At 36.7% G+C, this 21,697-nt stretch overlaps 1 protein-coding gene across 2 annotated transcripts in view; it reads left to right on the forward strand.

Annotated features, from left to right (window-relative positions):
- Nucleotides 1-21,697, forward strand: part of nek7 (NIMA-related kinase 7) — a 239,614-nt gene that overhangs the window by 92,623 nt on the left and 125,294 nt on the right. The window contains exons 2-3 of one of the 2 annotated variants that reach the window (XM_028811046.2): nt 3,465-3,552; nt 20,474-20,614. In XM_028811046.2, the coding sequence (XP_028666879.1) occupies nt 3,496-3,552; nt 20,474-20,614 (198 nt within the window). In that variant the 5' untranslated portion in view covers nt 3,465-3,495. The remainder of the gene's footprint in view (nt 1-3,464; nt 3,553-20,473; nt 20,615-21,697) is intronic. The other variant, XM_028811047.2, reaches the window with a different exon arrangement.

Genomic DNA, 21,697 nt, shown 5'->3' on the forward strand with positions numbered 1-21,697 from the left:
TGTCCACAGGGACTCCTGTCTAATGTCATCTGTCAACCTGTCCATCACCATTGCAAATAAGAACAGGCTCAGAGTCAATCCCTGATGTAATCCCACCTCAACCTTGAATGCATCATCACTCCTAACACAGACCTCACCGATGTTGCACTTACCTCGATCTTGCATACTTCTCTGCCACTCCCGACTTCCACATACATTACGACAGCTCCTCTCGAGGCACCCTGTCATATGCTTTATCCAGGTCCACAAAGACACAATGCAACTCCTCCTTTCACCTTCTTTGTATAGATTGCAATTATGTAATAAAAATGGAATAAGTTCTGACATGATTTATCTTTTCATTTTTAATTATACAAAATCTGTGATTTTAGCTGTGGTTTTAGACTTTTTATATCCACATTATAAACATTGGACAGGTTTAAAAATGGGTGGTGGCATCACAGGGTTGGACGCTGATCTCTGTTGCCCAGCCTCGATCTTTCAGTCCCAGGTATACATGAACAATTACAACAAGTCCCCAATTTTCTTGTCCATATATCATTAATATTCCCATTATACAAAAAATAATTTCCTTTCCAAGTTCTTACTTATTGATATAATTTCATTGAATTACTGTGTTTTAACTAATATTATTAGCTAGATCAGGAACTTGTTTCAGTTCCTTTTCTCCTTTCATAAGGTAATACTGATAATGATTTTAAGCTAGTATTGGTCATTTTGTATTAATATATATTTTTCATTTTCCAATTACAGTGGAACCTCGGTTCACGAATGTCTCGGTACACGTACAACTCGGTTTACGACCAAAAAGTTCGCCAAACTTTTGCCTCGGTTCACGACCACACACTCGGTATACGAACAAGCCAGGTTCCCTTTCGGTTTGTACATGTTCAGTCTCTCCCTGTGCATTTCCTGTGCAGCGAGCGAGAGAGCGTGACACACGCGCGCACACACACACACACACACACAGCGGGAGAGACAGAGGCACACATACAGGCAGCGCGAGACAGACAGAGCCGCGCACACACACAGGGGCATGCGCGAGAGAGGCAGCGCGAGAGACAGAGGCACACACACAGGCAGCGTGAGACAGAGAAAGGCACGCACGCACACACACACACACACACACACAGGAGCGCTCTAGGGAGACACACGCACGCACACACACACAGGCATGGGAGAGAGAGGCGCGCACACACACAGGCGTACACTAGAGAGACACACACACAGGCGCTCCAGGCTTGCAAAAGGGAGACACACACACACACACACACACACACACACACACACAGGAGCACGCTAGAGAGACACACACACAGGCGCTCCAGGCTCGCAAAAGAGAGACGCACGTACACACACACAGGCGCGGGAGAGAGAGGCGCGCACACACACAGGAGCGCTAGAGAGACACACACACAGGTGCTCCAGGCTCGCAAAAGAGAGACGCACGCACACACACACACAGGCGAGAGAGAGCGAGGGACGCATAAGGTAGAGAAGGCTTGTTTTTGTTTTCAGTTCTATTTACAGTGATCGGTTCATAGCCTGCATTGTTGCAATGTTACTTTTCTTGGTGGTTTATTAAATTACGGATTTTTCAAATGTTCATTTTTTCCCCTGTGCTTAAAACTCATTTAAAAAAAAGTGTTTTTAGCGAGCGGTTCCTAGCACTATAGCACGAACTATTGCAGTTTTAGTTTTCTCTGTTGTTCAAGGTTTTCTTAGTGTTATTCAATGTTTTTACATTTAGTTTACCATTACGCTGTGCATTCTATGGTGTAATTAACTATATTTGTGCTTAAAAACTAAAAAATATATATATTTACATACAGTTCGTACGGTCTGGAACGGATTAATTGTATTTACATAAAAAACCTATGGGAGAAATTGCTTCGGTTCACGACCAACTCGGTTTACGACCAGAGTTTTGGAACGAATTGTGGTCGTGAACCGAGGTTCCACTGAATTGGCTATTACTATATTGGGTACACTTTCAAAAATGTTATGTTTAAGAAAATTGAATAAAAATTAGTCACTGAACTCCCCCAAACACAGATCAGTCGATGCCATTTTCACATCCCTTGAATTGCACTGTACTGTGTATGAAAGCTGTTGAGCTAACTCAAGCCTATTTGTGCTCCTTTTTTAACTCCTTTTTAATCTGCTGTTTAAAAGCATGCATTTAATGTAGTCTAACATGTTTAATTGCACTTTATCGCTATTATTTTTGAATTCGAGTCATTGTTACAAAACTATTTAAAAAAACAAAAATGTATCCACTTGCTGTTAGATGATATAAGTAAAAATATGAAATGCTCCAACCTTCATATTAGTTAACTTAGTTGCTGAATGCACCTGAATGTTATGCCATGTGTATATTGTCTAACTTATTTACTTTGAGTAACTGTTTTGGATGCAGCTGAATGCATAGCAGTCATCACTAAAACCAATGTATACTAGTATAGATTGTACTTCATCACAATTTTCAGTCATTTTGTGGTTTTGTTCACATGTGTCACCAAATTAATATAGTGGTGTGTGCATCTGGACAATAAGCTATATCACAGGTAAGCAGCTATGTCATGTCCTGACTGTTTAGCTGAGCAATATAATCTGCTATTAAGTTACCACTGTCCTAAGCACATGTTCCTGTGATCCCATCTCAAGAAATATAGCTGCTGGGATGGAGAAGTGTTTCCTCAGAAGAGACTATACGTCTCACATTCATCAGTGGTGAATTTTTGCGCTATCGGTTATTACTATTATTTTCTGCTCTGTGAGTTAATGGATCATTATCAAAACCAGTAGGTTGTTTAAGTGTAAGGCTGAGTTACAGTACATACCTGTTGTTAAGTTTGGTCCAAATCAGTTTCATATGTGTATTGTGATTCAAAGTACTGTCATACTTCTTTACTCTCTCTTTAATAATAAATATATACCACTTAATGTATGATTTTTACCTTAAACCTATAATCTGCCAACCACCAGTTATGTGGTTTTGGAAGTGAATACATGGATTGACTCTAGTTATTAATAGAAAAATTAAGATTCCTAATTCTTTTTTATTTACAGGAAACTTTCTTCAGTTTTTACTGACAATATATTGCCTTGTTATTAGACCCAAGCATGGTGTATATTAAAATGTACAATATTATTTAAGTAAAGTTAAATAAAACATTTACTGCCTAGTTTAAACAAAGTTATTCAAATCGTATAGTAAGATGTACATTATATTTGTGACTGTTATCTGACCTGTCAGCAGCCTGCTTAGTCACGCATTCTATTATTAGAGTACAAAGCATAAATTAGTAATAATTTATGAAGTACAGTAATATGAACTTCAGAATCCATGATGACATTAAGCTATGAATAAGCTTTATACACTGTACAGTAGTTCTGTATTTACATTTTCTACCATAGTATCGTAGTATTTTTTGATCAATAATATACTCTTCTTATTTTAGCAGAGCTTGAGACGGCCAAGTTTTTGCTATCATGGATGAGCATTCTCAGCAAGGCCAGCATTTACCACATTCCCAGTTTCATTCACAGGTATGATCTCAAACAGTGTTCATGTTCAGTGGCATTTGAAATTACTAATTAACTTGGCAAGCAGAAACACGTTTTATTATTTATTTGTTTGTTTGTCTAATTATTTAAATTTTAACTTACCTTCTGGGGTTATGATTAGTTTGTTAAAAATTAAATGAATAATTCCACAATTTAGAATTTACTTTTTATATTCTCTCTTTTTACAGTTGCAGTAATAAAGTAATGTCTGTCACTAAAATATGTACAATTGCATAATACATGATACCTGTTTACAGAAGATTGCTGCCATAATGTATGTTTTAATTCTTCCTTTATGTCACCATGCATTTGTTTGTTGTAATTCTTACTATTTATCACAAGTAAGCACACAAAACTGCAATCATTCAAAAAATAGAACTGAGTATTCTAGTTACGCAGATAGATATACTGTAGATATTTTATGATCTTAAAACAACATTTTAGTCATTCCATCCTAGCCTTAGTGCTTCAAAGAAGTTTTTCCCTTTATTGTTATAATGATTACCTTAGAATGCAAAGTATATTTACCATGCATCCAAAAGCCCTGTAATTATCTTGACTTGATGGATTGTCCTGGGATTGTTCCTGCATTGCAATTTATGCTTGCTGGTTTAGACTCTAGTCTTCCTAACTCTGTTTAGGATAAAGCATTTTTTCTTTTAAAAATATGCTTCAATAATAGTCACTTTAAGTGCATTATGTTATCTTTATTTTACATCTTTCTAATTTCTAAGAACAGAGTAACCCATTTACATGATAACTTAGTTTAAAGAGTAGTAGTAAAAACAGGAATTAAATAATCTGAATTATATGATAAATTATTAGCAGGATTAAAAACCCCAAACAACTGTGACAATAAGGGCATATTTGGTTCAATATCCACTTGCATATATCTGCTTGCATAGAGCACTGTTGGCCATATAATTGCATTGTAGACTAATAAGATTAATGAAGAAAAATTGTAATATTGTATGACAAACAATAGTATGAAGTTACACATTTTAATTTTAAAGAACATCTATTTTCAAAAAGATTAAAAAAAAAAAGTAAAAGTACTACAACTGAGCCACAGCCCCTAAAGAAAATATATTTGTTTCTCAGATCACATAGCTTTCTATAGACTGGGTATGGAAGATTTACTATATTGAGGTTGATGTGAACTGTAAAAATAGATGGTGTTTTGTATGTATTCTATCATTTTTTGATCAGTGTCTTGTTTCCTGCAACGTGGTTTATACGATTAATAAAATGAAAAGGAAAAACAACAAAGAAAATCAGTAAAGAGAAATTAATGTAAGAAGAAAATTACTTCAGATATATAATTTCTTTAGGAATACAAGAACCCTCACTTAAAGCTAGATACAGAATCACCAATATAAAAAAATATAATATATCACCAATATAATATATCTGAGGAACAGTCTTGTTTGAAAAAAGGGACAGTAATGTGGTTCTGTTACTTATCCATTTAAATTCACTTCTGATATTCCAATTTAGAGAGAATTTCACAGATCTGATCAAGTGATGTTTTTGGACTCTTTTTTTTTTTTTCTTTTTTCCATGCCCCACAAAATTGATATTATTCAGGTGTGAACTCCACAACTAAAAATCCTGTAGTTTTGAGAAAGACATTTAAAAATAAGTTTGAAGAAATTTTACACAATTAAAGCATTATTGTTTTACATCACTGAGCTTTGAAACTGAAAGATCTTAACTCCTTAGTAACCATAAAAGTGAAAAAATCATGTGCTGTTTCCATTATAGAATAATTCACGTTTAGCAATTTGTGCTGATACAGCATATTATGTTTTGGAAGAGGTTATTTCTCCATTCACTTTCTAATGTAATATTTCATTCTGTGTTTTAAGATAAACTCTTAACAACTTGAAGCACGAGAATCCTCTTTGGTAGTGCAGTTAATATACTCTTGTCAATTTTGTTTACTATGAGTTAAACGATTCACTTTTACTTTTTAGCAGTTTTAAGTAAATGCACAGAAGATGATGGTAATCTTTATTTCCATTTTCCTGTTTACATGACAATGTACATTTCTGATTTGAGCAAAAGAAAAGTCACTAAAAATAATTTTGTATAATATATTGTACGGTATGCATCTGTTGAGAATTGGCTTACATAATTCTGACTAACTTTAAAGATTTTAAAAGTATTTCTATACAGTTATGTTATTGTTACTTAGGGAAAAGTGAAATGATTTATTATTCTTACAAATCATGAGGTATTCACAGGAATAAGATATTTCACATGGCTTATGATTAAACTAGAGGGGGCAGATCGCTTTTGTGAGAGTGTGGAGGCGTGTGTGAGAGTGCTTTGTTAAGTACATTGTTATGGTATGTGCTGAGAAAGACCCTAGCTACATAGAACAAAGTTTAACTGATTAATTATGTGCAGGGTTACTGTATGCAATTACAGGTCCTTTCAGTTTAATAAGGAGCAGTGCAAACAGTTGGAGTAAGAAATTAGTTCTGTTAAATTTATTCTTTTACAGTGCTTTCCAGGAGGTGAAGAATGAACAATAAGTGAGAAATTTCCTTTCCTTCATTCTACTGTAGTCCATGCCTTTCTTAGAAACAGTGGTGTTTCTGCTTTTAAGAGTCATTGTGGCACATCTCAACCAGATATTCTGCAAAATAAGTAATAAACTTCCCTCATAAATTTATCTTGGTATATTAAAATGTGTATAGCACCCCACAACTTTTTCTTCTTAAGTGTGTAAGTTTATGTGCAGAAAAATGCTGCTTTTTGTAGTTACTGAAATTGTCTTATTGCTGTTTGATGCAAGCTTGTTTTCTTTTGGTGAGGGCTGGCTCTATTGGCCCTGCTGTGGTCTAGATTATCTAGATTATCCTTTGGGTGTGAGAATATATGTGCAACTGTAACTTCACAGTTTATTAATTTGGCATGAAGGCTGGAGCCCCTTACTCTAGACATTAAAATCACCACTGCTGTTTTCTTTTTTAAAATCTGGCATTCGTACCTCATGTTCAGGCTTTTCCCAGTGAAGATGATGCAGTACATCCCAGCGAGAAGGTACAAAAAAGACCTTTTGCTTCCTTAAACTAGCCATAGTAATTTCAAACAAAAAAAAAAAAAGAAAACAGTTGCATCAATCACAAAACATTCTGTTCATCAGAAATGTGGCTGATGAAGCGACATGTTGATCATCCCCCATCAATGAGGAAGACTATGTAATGGCTGGGCTGAACATTTTGACAGAATATCTAATTGCAATTTTTCGAACAGATACTGAGGTTTGATTTCTGATATAATTTTTCAAAGTCAACCTTCAGTTCAATATAATAATAATAATACATTTTATTTAAGAAGCACCTTTCTTAGCACTCAAGGTCACCTTATAATAAAATTAAACAACATTAGTAAAATGAAAACAAAGAGAATGATAAATCAAAAAGCAATAATTAGCAAACAAAGAAAGATAACAGGCAGTAACAGTGCAAAATTCACAATTGGTATGCCAGTTTGAAAAGATAAGTTTTGATGGCAGTTTTAAAATATGTTATTGAATTGAGCTGATGTATATGAGAGGGAAGAGAATTCCAGAGTTGAGCAGCACTATGAGAGACACTCGAACTCCCATAGAACAAGTAGAGCTGCAGATGAGGATCTGGGTAAGTGAGAGGGAGTGTAAGTCTGTAGGAGATCAGTGAGGTAGGGGGGAGCAAGGTTGTGGAGAGCTTTAAATGTTAAGAGCAGTATTTTATATTGTGTTCTGTAGTTAACAGGGAGCCAGTGAAGATGAGAGAGAATAAGTGTAATATGTTCAGTGGATTTAGAACAGCAGGTTATTATCCTGGCAGCAGAATTTTGAAGAAGTTGTAAGCGATGGATAAGTTTTTGTGAGATGCCAGATAGAATAGCATTACAGTAATCTATACGTGAGGTGACTAGGGCATTAACCAATATTTCAGTACTGTTTTGCGTAAGAACGGGACGAAATCTAGAAATGTTTCGGAGATGGAAGAAGGCACGCAGTCCGAGAAATGTTACTTATATGGGAAGAAAAAGAGAGAGTACTGTCTAGAATGATGCCCAGGCTCTTAATTTGAGAAGATATGTTTTTGTTAATATTGTTAATTTATACAGAAGAATAGTTAACCTTAACAAGTGTAGATTTAGAGCCAATGAGGAGCACCTCAGTTTTATTGCGGTTTAGTTGGAGAAAATTGTGAGACATTCATGTCTTTATGTCTTGGAGACATGCCATAAGAGCATCTGGAGGGAAAACAGAAGTGGATTTATTGGACAGATATAGCTGTGTATCATCAGCGTAACAATGAAATTTAATACTATGGTGCCGGAAGATATTACCTGTTGGGAAGATATAAATGAGAAAAAGAAGCGGCCCCAAAACAGAACCCTGCAGAACTCCCTGAGTAACGACTGCATTCTCAGGGATAAAGCCCTTTATTTGAACAAATTGCTTCCTATCAGTGTGGTAGGAAGAAAACCACTGAAGGACAAGGCCACAGACTCCAAAACTAGCTAGTCGTTTCAAAAGTATCTGATGGGATTTGGTGTCAATTGCGGAGCTGAGGTCAAGAAGCACAAGAATTGATAAAAGTCCCATGTCATTTGCCCGGAGAAGAACATTTGTGATTTTGACCAGGGCAGTTTCTGTGCTGTGTTTAGGACGAAACCCAGATTGAAACTGTTCAAAAGGTTATTTTTTGAAAAATGGGACTGGAGTTGGGAGGCAACTGTCTTTTCGAGAACTTTAGATATGAAAGGAACATTTGAGATAATTGTTAAGGATATTTTGGTCTGAACCAGATTTTTTCAGAATTGGAGTAATTGAGGCTGTTTTTAGTGAGAGGGGGCCAATGCCTGTAGTAAGGGAAGAGTTAACTATAGCAGTTTTCATGGGGGAAATATGTGACATACAGGACTTAACAAAGCTTGTAGGTATTGGATCTAATTGGCATGTGAAAGAATTAGATTTTGTTATAAGCTCCGAGATATTATTTTCAGCTAGTAAACTGAAATCTGCAAATAGGGTGGTTGGTAAGGGAATAAGGGTGATAATGGAGAGTATGTCATTTTCTGCAGAAATAGAGGAAGCAAGTTGTGGTGGATTTTTAAAATTTTTGAGTTGAAGAAATCCAAAAAAGTGCAGCAGTATTTAACAGAGAGGTTATGGTAAGCGACATTTTCCGGTGGTGTAATTAGCCTTTTCATTGTAGAAAAAAGAGCTCTAGTATTTTTCCTCTTGTATTGATAATGTTAGAATAGTATACAGTTTTGGCAGCAGAGGGAGCATTTATGTATTTTAACATATGATTTGAGTACATTTCCTTGTGTACAACAAGAGCCGTCTTTTTAGCCAGGCACTCCAACTGTCGGCCCGTGGCGTTGAGCTGACGGAGTTCAGATGTAAACCAGGGAGCAGTGTGAATAAATGAAATAGTCCGTGTTTTTAAGGGAGCTAGTGTATCAAAGGCAAAAGACAGAGCAGCATTGTAATGGTCTACTAATTCTGATGGTGTGGTAGCAGAAGGAGAAACAGGCTGGGATTGCAATAAATGTACAAGGGTCTCTGGGTTTACATGCTTGACATTACAAAATGAAATTACATGCTGAACCTTTGATTTACTGAGAAGTAAGCTTATATCTAATGTGATCATTTTGTGATCTGAGATAGGTAATTCAGTAGGAATAAGATTGTGAGGTGTGATACCAGAGCAGCAAACAAAGTCTAAAATATGACCCTTGTTATGAGTTGAGAAGTTGACATATTGAATTAAATTAAAACAGTCAAGGATTTCATTTAAATATTCATGATTTAAAACATGATGGAGCATTACCACATGAGATACCATCAAGATAGTAACTGCTTTATATTCTAATGCAAGGATTACGTAGTTATTAATTTTTTTAATTGGCAAAGGGTATAGAACAATTATCACAAAAGCTGTGACTTGTGGCTCAAGAGTAGCTTTCTAAGTATTGCACAATCTGTAATCAATAGGTTGTTATTGACTATCCAGCATTTAGTTTATAAATTGACAAACCATAGAATAATTATCTAAAAAAGTGATTACTAAGTTTAATAACAGAAATAGAATACAATTGGTACATAAAACATCTAAATATTATACATTCAAATAAAACACTTATTTGTAGATAAACAGCATTTAACTTTTTTTCCACAAAGGCCACTATAGGATTTAGTGTAGAACAGATAAAATCCTTGTGATTTTTATAGATTTTTTTTTGTCAAGAAAACCAGCTTGTCAGACTTTGCTGGTTATGGATATGAACACTGACACATTACTACATTGCCCCCAGCACTAAACAAGTCTCTCAGATGGTGAACTTATGGCTGGTATGCACAAGAATTTGCAAGCCAGTTTGCTCAGCATTGTAAAGTTAACATGGTGTACCTTCTACCAGGCCAGGGGATCTTCCTGTCTGTCCATTCATAGTAGGAATCATCAGGTACCTATTCAGCTCAGTTTCTTTGGCATCCTCCAACTAGATAGCAGAGGCCATTTTTCTACACCACCAATTTATTGACGGACGGGTATGTAGTTGATTATTAATCTTCTGATTGGTGAGCATGGCCATCACAGGAGGACGACGGCATGAATTTGTAAAACCATCAAGGTTGATAGTTTAAACTCTTGGTCAGACATGGTGTAAAACATATCCCAAATCACAGCTATTGCAATTTGCTAATTACATTGTTTCAAATCATAATTTCGATTTTTAATCAATTAATTTTTCAACCCCACCTGATGGTTCTATGAAAATGCCTGCATAAATCCCTACCTGTGTTCCATCCATTTCTTGAGAAAGAAGTCAGCAAGTATAATATTCCTTTTTCAAAAAAGTGCAGAGTACTGCTATGGAAATAAAAGATATATATATATATATTTTTAACTGTTTTCTGCAAACACCTGACCTATGTTCAAATCTTGTGTAATCTGTGTGTTCTTTCAGTGTTACTGTGGCTTGTCCTTTTTCACCTCCATGATGCTTGATTCTAAATTTGACATTTACTTGGCTGACACCTTTATCTAAGGTGGCTTATAACATTTGAAATTCAATTTGTTTAATTCCTTTTGTTTTTCCAGTTGGAGCACAGGCAGGTGAAGTGACTTGCTTATGTTCACACAGTGTCAGTAGAAGGATTTGAACCCACAACCTCAGGGTTCGAAGTCTAAAGCCTTAACCACTTTGTCAGACTGCCTACTTATTGCTTCCTATTTAATATTCCCTCAAATGTAAGGTACACCCCTGTTAACTTGAGGTGCCACCAACTACAGCCTTTCTCACTATCACTGAAAAAGGTTTGTGTCTAAACCTATAAGCCTAAACCAAGCTATTGGCCCATGCTTGTGAATCATGAGACCAGATAACAGTCTGCCCGTCACTTTGATAAGAACAAAGATGTTCAGATAAGGACAAACTAAAAAGCTCTTCTGCAAATACACAAAGTGAAAGTTCTGTTTTAATCAAAATTCATTCAAAAGTCTGTGTTTTTTTTTTTTTAAATTTTTTTAACTAGATAATCATGTGACCTTTGAAGTAATAACGATCTTAGTTATTGAATAGAAACTATGAATTTGTGTGGGAAGTTGTGAATTTCCCCTTGGGATTAATAAAGTGTCTGTCTGTCTATCCATCCATCCATCTGTCCATTCATCCATCCATCCATCCAGAAACATCTTGTACACCCCCCTACCCCACTTGAATTCTGCTGAAAGGCCTTGAAAAGGTTACCTTTGATACCAAAATTTCAAAAACTCGACTAGTTTCTTTTTTGTTATTACAATATTGGTAGAACCGCATTTGAAAATCAGTACTGTACTCATGCATCATTGCAACAAGAGTAATTACTTAAGAGTGTTCAGTAATATGTGAGAAAAACCGTATATAAAAATAGCTCACAGTGGCATTAAGACATGTTGAAAGCAAAAACAGCAGAAGTCACGCCTTGAAATGCTTTGCATTTTAGGCAGGAGAATTTCACACTGTGATTTGTGAGATTAGGCTTATTATTAAAAAAAAAATACACAATCCTAGAGGGTGTTGTTATTACCACTTTCATTCCATTATTTAAAAAATTTGGATTTGTGTGTGCTTTAAGAACGCAGTGATGTGAGCTGTAATTGGGGTATGTGATATTGGCAAAACATGATGTTGATATTTTCTAGGACTTTGACGATAATGATAAGTAGACGATATTTTGCATTCTTTAAAAACATGTTTGTGAAAGTCTTATTGATCTAGTATGGTTTTGTTAATGGGATATTCATTTTAGCTTACTAATGAGATTATGGAAACAACGCTTAATAAAAACAGGTTTTATTTATTTACTTATAAACTGAAGTAAAATGGTACAAAAATATTAAAATCACCAGAGATCAAAGAGTGCAAGTATGAATAAACCTTTTCAAAGTGGCCTACAGGATTTACACAAAAGACCAACAAAACTATTAAAATTGAGAGCACTTTAAACAGGCACATTCCCAATGTAAACAAGATATGAGTTCAAAAGGAGTAAAACACTAATCATAATTGAACTACAGGGCCTGAACGTTACAGTTTGGGTAAACATAAACTGCTCTGCTGTAAGGTGAATTCTGCAGCATATAAACAAGAACAAAAATATAACATACTCTACAAAGTGTAAAAATCCAAAGTTCTGTCAAATACTGCAGAGGAGAAAAAAACTAGCATTTGTAACAAGCCTTGTCATATTCCATAAAGATACAAAAAAAACCTATTTTTAAACAAATTACTACCTTCAGATTCTGTCCAACAATGCACACACATGTCAGAAAAAATTAAACAATTGTAAAATTCTACTGAGGAAACACAAGTCTATCCATAGCATCTGGCTACAGAGCAACACAGCTACATGTTCCATCATTTTCTCCAATGCTGAATGCCCTCTCAAGAAGGGCTGCTTGAGGCAGGGATGCACAGGTACTTTCTTCAAGTTTCCCCAATTTAGGGAAGTATACTTCTTGTGTCTTCCACAACTTAAGTGGATTTACATTACTGTCCATCTTAAGTATCATCAAGTAGCTTTTTCAATGGCAGTGAGTAGAGACTTGCTGTCACTGAATTCCTGTGGTTTTTTCTTTTAAATAACTGCGATAAGACTTTTTTTTTCTCCCTCCCTCGTTGCTCATCACCTGTTCCAACTTTTGGAGCCATATAGGCTGGTTGGAGCCTGGTAAGGATGTGGTGATCTGTGTGAGTGTTTTAAATAATGTAAGAAAAAAAAAAATACTTTGGAAACGAGGCTCCCCAACTGAGACAACTTGAGAAATAAAATGTGCCCAATAGGAATATGCATCTTACAGAGATAAAAATAATTTGTTGTAACTGATTTATTTTTTTATTCTTGGCATGTTTGGGCTCTGTACTAGATCAGTTTCACTTGAATTGCATTTTACAGAGGAACCCAAACTACTCATCAATGGCAATATGAAGAATATGTCCAAAACAAGGAAGTCTCTGTACTGCATTGGCAACGTTAGCCCCGCTGTCTATTGTCATGCAAATCATGCGGTTTTCTCTCAGCCTTGTCATGCCAGCTGTTGCTTTTCTTGTTTTTTGAGAATGATTCTGCTAAAGTTTGCTGAGTGTATTTTTATGCTTGTACCTTGGATGATTTAGACCTGTCGTGGACAACTGACTCCTGAAGCGCTTCGTATTCTTCATATTTTGTGTAGTGGTTAGTTGGCAGATGGGGAAACAAGTTAGTTGTTGAGCTGTCTCTAACAGCAACAGATCTCTGATATAGTTTGCAGATTGCTGTCTTTTGACCAACATCAGTCTTTTCAAAGCCAAACCACCTCCATGCAAATGATGATGATCTATGTCTTGCAATTAAATGTACAACTTAGTTTGTGAGGCTGTTTTAACCCCAGCACTGTCTGTTCACTCATTTTTAAGCAGCTATGCACTGACCATGTACACCTATGCGCTCGCTTTGTATACACACAGCAGTCTGTCCCATTAGGTTACATGAGACAGTGAATGCATAAACTCTCAAGGCATGTTTTTGATTGTTTTTTGTAACGTGACCTGAATACTTGATAATTTCAGCTCGAAACATTGTTAACAATTAACATATTAAGATATTATCATAGATGATACATATCACACACTCCTTGTTGTAATAGATTAACTTGTTGTGTCAAGCACTTGAATGATTAATATGAAATCAAAGCAAGATTAATTGCCTCTTAATACAGTGTTGTACACAGTTTCAATTAAGGAACGGGTGCTTTACATTCATTCTCAGATTGTAATGAGTGTATCTACAGATGTCTGTCCAAGCATCTTTTTAACCACCTTACATAGTTCGTGGCATGGCAGAAACCTTCCATGCATTCACAATTATACATATAGGACTAATTCAGTAACATCAGGTCAGATTATCTGCGTGTGTTTGGGATGTGTGAGGAAACACAATGGCAGTGCCAAAAACAGTTGTAGCACATAAAAAATGAGCCAAGTTTCAGATGAAGAGGCTATCTCTGCACCTTTGGCTTGTCTATACCAATGATTAAATTAGTTGCTACTTTTGTTAATATGAAAATAAAATTTGTTTAGTGTTTCAGTGCTTTAACACTAGAATTACCAGACCCTATGAAAAAACTTGTAGATCCGGCCCACCTTAAATCCATTCGCACCTCTCCGTCAGCATCTTTTGTCCTGTAAATGTGCCGATAAAGACAAGCAGCAAGCAGCCTGTTATTCCATCCCCCCACAGCTGCAGAACGTGCACAAGGTTCTCCCAGCTCATGCCTTTTGTGGGGCCAACGCCCACGCTGCTGGATGGCTCGTCTTTCCCCATGATGCTATTCTCGCGTCTTACTATTCATACTTTCATTCTTCTGTCCCATGCAGGCTGCTTTATCTTCTGTTGCCTAATTGGATATGGGTGCAAGGAGCTGCTCGATTTGCGGCATGACTTATCTGCCTGCCTCCGTATGTTTATCAGCCAGTTCCCCAGTTAACTGTGGAGTAAAAAACACTTGCACACACCCACACCCAGTTGGAGCCTGCACCTTCTCTGGACACAATAATTTATTTAAAATTGGCCACAAATTTCTTAGCCGCTGGCCTGTTTTACCACAACCCCTTTGGGTTGGAAGTCACAGGACATTGTTCCGTGGTCATACCAGTGGGTCAGGGACCTTTGAGCCTATTTCATGTGTTGACTTAGTTTGGGACATATATTAAATTGGTCCCATAATTGAGCAGTGTGTTCAAGTGTGTTACGTGGGGAACTGCATTACAATTCCCAGCCTTCCTTGACTACATCTAATAGAAGCCGGGGCTGTTGCTGCTATAGGAGCTCAAAGTGTGAGAATCCCTTGGATTCTTGCAGTACCTCCCAGTAGCCAAAGAGCACCAAGAAGAATGGCTGTACCTAGTCACGTCCGAAAGGCCTCTCCTTGAGGTGGGTGACATGTAGGAGTTTCTAAATACCTTTGCCATAAAGGGGCTCTACTGATCCATAAGAATTCTTTAGTTTTTGCCATGTGAGAAAAGACCCCCAGTAATTCCTTGGCAATGTTTTTAGATGTAGCTAGTCATAAAGGAATGGGTTTGGGATAGTGGTTGGCATAGGCACCCACAACCCTAAAATATTTATACCCTCGGAGAGAGGGTTTGAGAGGCCCAAAAATGTGGTGTTCCATATATTCAAAAGGTACAGTATATCAATAATGAATACTGCACAAACTCAATGCCTTTGGTGACTCTGGTGCAACTGGCACTGTGGACATGATGTGTAAAATCTGGCCACCTCTTCATATATCCCCAGTCAATAGAAATCAGCCATTATCTGTTCTAAGATCTTTGTGGATAACCAGGTGTCCACTCAGGACTGCACTTCATTGCCCCACACACTCAAGGATACACACACTGGATTTGTTTACACTTTCTAAATTTGGTTTAAAATACATGCAGATCAAGGTGTTCCAGTACATAGAGTTCATGGTAATGTTTAAATAGGACAGGTTCCCACTGCATACTCGCCAGCAATGTTCTAATCATTGGCATCTAATCTGGAACACCTGATTCTTATTTTATGAATTTGAATTGGGGATAAATGTAGGGTGTGCTTACATTTTCCACATGATGGATCAGTATCTTTGTTAATTTAAATTATGAGAGAATGAAGAATGAATATGCCATTTCAGTGTTGTGTGTTATTTGTTCAAGTATCCATCCATCCATTATTCAACCAGCTATATTCTAACTACAGGGTCACGGGGATCTGCTGGAGCCAATCCTAGTCAACACAGGGTGCAAGGCAGGAAACAAACCCTGGGCAGGGTGCCAGCCCACCGCAGCTGTTCAAGTATATCACCTTTATCTGTAGGCACTGTTTGCGTTTGCTTGAAGATCTAATGTTTGTCTGTTCAAATATGTTGAAAATGTCAACAATTTCCATGGTACTTACTTTTTCACATGACTGTAGCTGTGAAGTTTGTTGACTGCTTTTGTTGCACAGAAGGAGTAAATATATTTTTTATGTGTGGTTTAATCTCCCTGTAGCCGTACACTGCTCTAGAACTATTTGAAATTTTTTCTGTGTAATAATCACGTAACAGTTCTGTAGAAAAAGTGTTCCTTTCAGTAATATGTAATTAAACTGGATTTATTTAAGGTAGATGACATCTGTTGTTACACCTTTGACAATATTTTGATATAGTTTATACTTCCAGAGATCTTGCTGTCTTTAGATGCAGAAAAAGCTTTCAACAGAGTGGACTTGGGATATCACTTTACTATGCAATTCTTGGTGGATCAAGTTACTGTATTCTAGCCCAAATAAGTCAGCTCATGTAACCAGTATACTGAAAAATTTTAAGTAAATAATAAAGGAGACCTGGGTTCGTTTCCCGGGTCCTCCCTGCATGGAGTTTGCATGTTCTCCCCGTGTCTGCTTGGGTTTCCTCTGTGTGCTCCGGTTTCCTCCCACAGTCCAAAGACATGCAGGTTAGGTGCATTGGTGATCCTAAATTGTCCCTAGTGTGTGCTTGGTGTGTTTGTGTGTGCCCTGCGGTGGGCTGGCTCCCTACCCGGGATTTGTTCCTGCCTTGCACCCTGTGTTGGCGGGGATTGGCTCCAGCAGACCCCTGTGACGCTGTGTTAGGATATAGCAGGTTGGATAATGGATGGATGGACAATATACCGAAAATTTGTATTATTTCATAATGGAACACCAAACCAGACATTCATTATTGCCAATGCTTTTTGCAATTGCTATAAAATGGATATGTTGGGTCATTCCTTTTTAATTCAACAAATGGTCTTTGCATCACCATTTTTTTTCTGATGAAACTTGGTGTTTGAATTACACTGTCCTTATTTTATTTAACATTTTAATAAAAATGATTTTTTAGTTTGATTTTTTTTTAACTTCATTTGTCGGCAAAATATGTGTTTGTGTATATGTATATACACAAACACATAGCTAGGTAAATGGAAGCATTCAAAATATGTTCCTTTAGCATTCTGTGGCTTTTTTCAGTATTGTTGTGTGTCTCAGTCTGTGTTGACCGGTGCTTCCTCTTTCGATTGTGTTCTCATAAAGTCTGCTTCTTATATTCTGTCATTTTGAGACCAATTACATCACTATGAGAGGCTGGAAACACGTACACAGGCATTTATTTTTTTGTTTTGCTGTGTGTATGTGTATATGGTGTACAAATTATGTTAGAGGTTCACTGATAGTGTGTTTTTTTTTTTCGTTTGTGTATTTTTTTTTAATTTGTGATCCTGAGCACTATTTACAAGAAAATCCCACGAATTCTGAATCTGCTTGACAGTTTCAAGATGCTCTGCCCTCTGCAGTGTAATATTGACAGTTTGGATCAATAAATCATTGGTAAAATTTGGTATTGTTTGCAGTAATAACTGCCCTATCCTACAATATCATACTGTAAACAAGAATTTTCTATACATCCATCATCTTACATGTTTTCTCCTGTTCATCAGTGTAGGCAGTATTGCAGTAAGGCAAAAGACCTTTGCAGAAAATCTACATAAACTTTGCATTCAGGACAAATTTTATTTTGTTTAACTTCAGTTTTTTTGCACACACCCAGTATTTGAAACTGCTTTGTCTAATACAAGGTTAAGGTGTTAACTTTGCTGCATTTACCTCCAACTCTGATTGGAAAACTTTGCTGCACTTATATCCAACTCTGATTGGAATCTTGTTTGTGTATTTTCAAATGATGAGCTGAAAGGACTACAGTGGACCACTTCCTTCAACATGGTGGGTGCCAAGTTATATAATCAGTTAAACAGCAGTTAAATTAATAATATTAATACGTATTATTTATATAGTGCCTTTCCCGTGCTTCTGCTATGTAAACAATGTAACTGTATTCTGATATTGTATGACATGATGCTGTTTTGCAGTAAGCAAGCCACTACGAGTGTTACTGCACAAGTTAACCTCATTATCATAAAGCAAGGATTTAAAATAGAGTATTTCCACTTGCATATGTAAGACAAATAGGATGTTTTTTTTTTAAATGGTTTATTAAATGGATTTTGGACTTTGTTAATGTGACTTTTGCATGTTTGGCCCACGAAAGACACTGCAGTGAGCAAAATGAGTTAAGATTGTTTCTCCAAAAGCAAAAAAAAAAATAAGTAAATAATTGGACCAAGCTCAGGTTTTTATATTTCCATATGAGTTAACTTTTATGCTATGTGTGCATCTTCTTAATTCTTTTTTTAAACAAGTATGTGCTTTACATATTTTCAAATATTTCTTGCTGGTGTTCTGTACCCTTTTTTGCTTTTTGCTCAAGTCATAAGTACCTTGCGAATCCTTACCTTTTTATTTTTTTTCCCCCGCATCCTTGTTGTGGTTATTCTTTCCAAAGCATGTCTGTTCTAAATTAAACCTTTTTATTTTTTAACCTATGTGATTCACCGTCATGTTTTAGTCTCAAAGTAACTTTTAAGTTTATGAAATGAAGAAAATGTACTGTGCATTAATTTTCCATGCATCACTTGCTTCACCAGTTAATTTTTATCTTTTTTTTGTTTTTCTTCACCTCTTGTCAAGCAAAACAAACCTTGTGTTTTCCACAAGCTGTAATCTGTACAAATGGTGTTCTTTATTCGACTGACCTAATGGTTGAGATGTGCAGCAATGCTTCTTTTCTTGTCAGCTCTCTACTCTAAATTGTATGACAGGACAAAGAAGAGGATAAGACAGGCTGTCACTCAGCCATGCTGCCCTTTGAAGGGAGGCCATAGGGCGAAAAGGTGCCGCAAATGGGCTGTGAAGTTTACATACACTGCCCACTGTTAAACAGATTACCTCTAATGAAGTGTCTAATGCTCAGGACGCATCAGTCTAATCCTTGCTGGCAGTCCATCCCTCGGCTGCCAAAAAAAAACCACCACCCTCTGGCCTTCTCTCGCCACTGAGGCCGCCAAGCTCAGGGAGGTGCCCAGCGTTAATAAAGCAAGACAGTGTGCGATCTGACATGCAAATGTAGGTCATTGCATATGTAAATGTGTGATTACAAATCTGCATGCCAGAACACATTAGTGAGACTTTGCTCTCAGCATGCGGTTGTCACACTGCTTTAGAGGCTCATGCTAACATTTGTCAACTTACCATGCACTGAGTGAAAGTAATTCCCTGTCCTAATCCTTGGCCCCACATCTATAGTTCCTATACATGTAACCCCCACCTTTTCACTACATTAACTACACATTGTTTCTACTAATTGGGAAGCAACACTTGAATTCATATTTTGCATAAGAAGCCAGCCTTTAAGAAGTAAATTCAAACTGTAGTTCACTTGCATTTTCATCTTCAAGATTGTATTTTATTATTACTACTGTTGAATAATTCTAAGGAAGCTCAAAATGCAGTAATCCAGCAATTGTTTATAATTATGATTACCTGTTTTGTGTTGTTAAAATGATTGTATTGGAAGAAGGCAATTTAAACTATTTATAAATGATGTGCTTCTTTTTAGTTTCTCTGAATAACTTTCAAAATTTAATCACAAATAATTGGTGTTGTATTTGCTTGGATTGTTGAGTTTTCTCATAAAATTGCCCTGCCCTATGGTCTTTCCTTTAGGTATATTTTTAGTGTCACTTGTGACATGTTGGTTTGTGATATATGTCAGTTTTTGTTGCCGCATTTTGTGCAATTAAAGGTTGCACAGAAAACACTAAAGGTCATTAGTAACAAATCAGTAACCAAAAGGCTTATCTCAGTTATTGCTTTGTTAGTAATTGTTGATGGAAACTGTTGGTATTATGCATTTATTTTTGGGAACTGCTGACCAACTGGCAAACTTTAGAAAATAAGGGCTTTGCTAAGAATGCTGCTGATTTTAGTGATATTTGTTTTTGCATAGGTGGGGAACAGTTTTGTTTCCTGGAAGAATCGTAAACAGCTTACTAAATTTCAGTGATAACACAGAGTATTGTATTGCTTATAATTAGAAAACAATTAATTCATGGAACCGGCATCTGCTCAGGAACTTTTTGTGTATGGCAGCTCTTTATCAACATCATCCTCAACCAGTATTCATTAAGATAAACACTGGTTTATTCTGTACGTATAAAATGTTAAGCTTCATTCTTGATTTCCAGCCTTTTCTTTTACTACTATACTTTGTTTTGTGTCAAGAAAAAGAATCTGAATAGGACCCCTTAAATTGTGTAGAAATACTTTGGAACATTGAAGAGCATACTTTATCTGAACTGTAATATATTTTTACAGGATATTATTTTCTGAAACACCATGCATTGGCACAGTCAAATTAATCAAATTAAAGCTGCACATTTGCTTTTAGAGTAAAATGATTCTAATTCCATACTTGTTGCTTATTTTTAGAAACCTTTGAGACCGGATATGGGTTACAACTCTTTAGCAAATTTTCAGATTGAGAAGAAGATTGGAAGAGGACAATTTAGTGAAGTTTATAGAGCTAAATGTTTATTAGATGGAGTTCCAGTAGCTTTGAAAAAAGTTCAGGTAAGTGGGATATCTGTTCTTCATTTTTATGTACTATTTTCATATATGTAGAGTAAACTTTTAGTGCACATCTTGCAGTATGTTGTGTAACTGGTTATCAATCCTGAATTGTCTCTCCTTTCAAGATATATATCATCATATATATCATCAAAAATAATTGTATTTTGTGGAGACTGGCCCGGACACAGACAGGCAGACACCGATGGTTCAAGCACCAACACACGTTTATTATACATAATTACAGTAATCCCTCACCTATCGCGGGGGTTACGTTCCAGAGCCCCCCGCGATAGGTGAAAATCCGCGAAGTAGCGACCTATATTTATTTTATTATTTATACATATTTTAAGGCTTTATAAACCCTTCCCACACTCTTATAAACCTTTCTCACTCTCTTGTTAACCTTTCCCACGCGCTTATAAACACTTCCTATGCTCTTAAACACTTTCTACATTCTTAAACACCTCAGACCAACACTGCACGCAGCGATCAGACGTCAATGTGTCTGCACTCGCTTTGTGAAGGGGGGCAGCTGAACTCACTCTGAGCAGAAATGGACTTTGTGCTGCTTCTGCCAAAATGCCTGGTTGTCGCTCTGCGCCTTCGGAAGGAGGAGTGTGTGCGTGTGGGTGTGGGTGTGTGAGAGCTGAACGCACCTTCGCTCAAACCCCCCCTCCCCGGAAGCGCAGTACGCTCTTGCCACTTCGCATTGTCAAGGGGGTGGGGAGCTGAATGAACGCTAAGGAGAAGTGGACTTTGTGCTGGCTTTGTGCTGCTTGTCGCTCTGCGTGTCAGTAATTTTAAGCCTGTACATCACCAATTTTCCTGTCTCACTGTCTTGTCTTGCGTGAAGTTAAAATGTTTTATAATAGTGAGATGTTACTCATATCCTTAGCCCGACATCCACATATCATATGTGTTAACAAAGTGTGTTTTATAAGTTTACATGTGTTTAAAGCATGTGGGATGGGTATTTTAAGGCTTAAACTATAAAAATGTTTATTTATATGGTCTTTCTATATCGCGGATTTTCTCCTGTTGCTGATGGGTCTGGAACATAACTTCCGCGATAGGCGGGCAATC

The sequence above is a fragment of the Erpetoichthys calabaricus genome, chromosome 10, assembly GCF_900747795.2.
Source record: "Erpetoichthys calabaricus chromosome 10, fErpCal1.3, whole genome shotgun sequence".
NCBI lineage: Eukaryota > Metazoa > Chordata > Cladistia > Polypteriformes > Polypteridae > Erpetoichthys > Erpetoichthys calabaricus.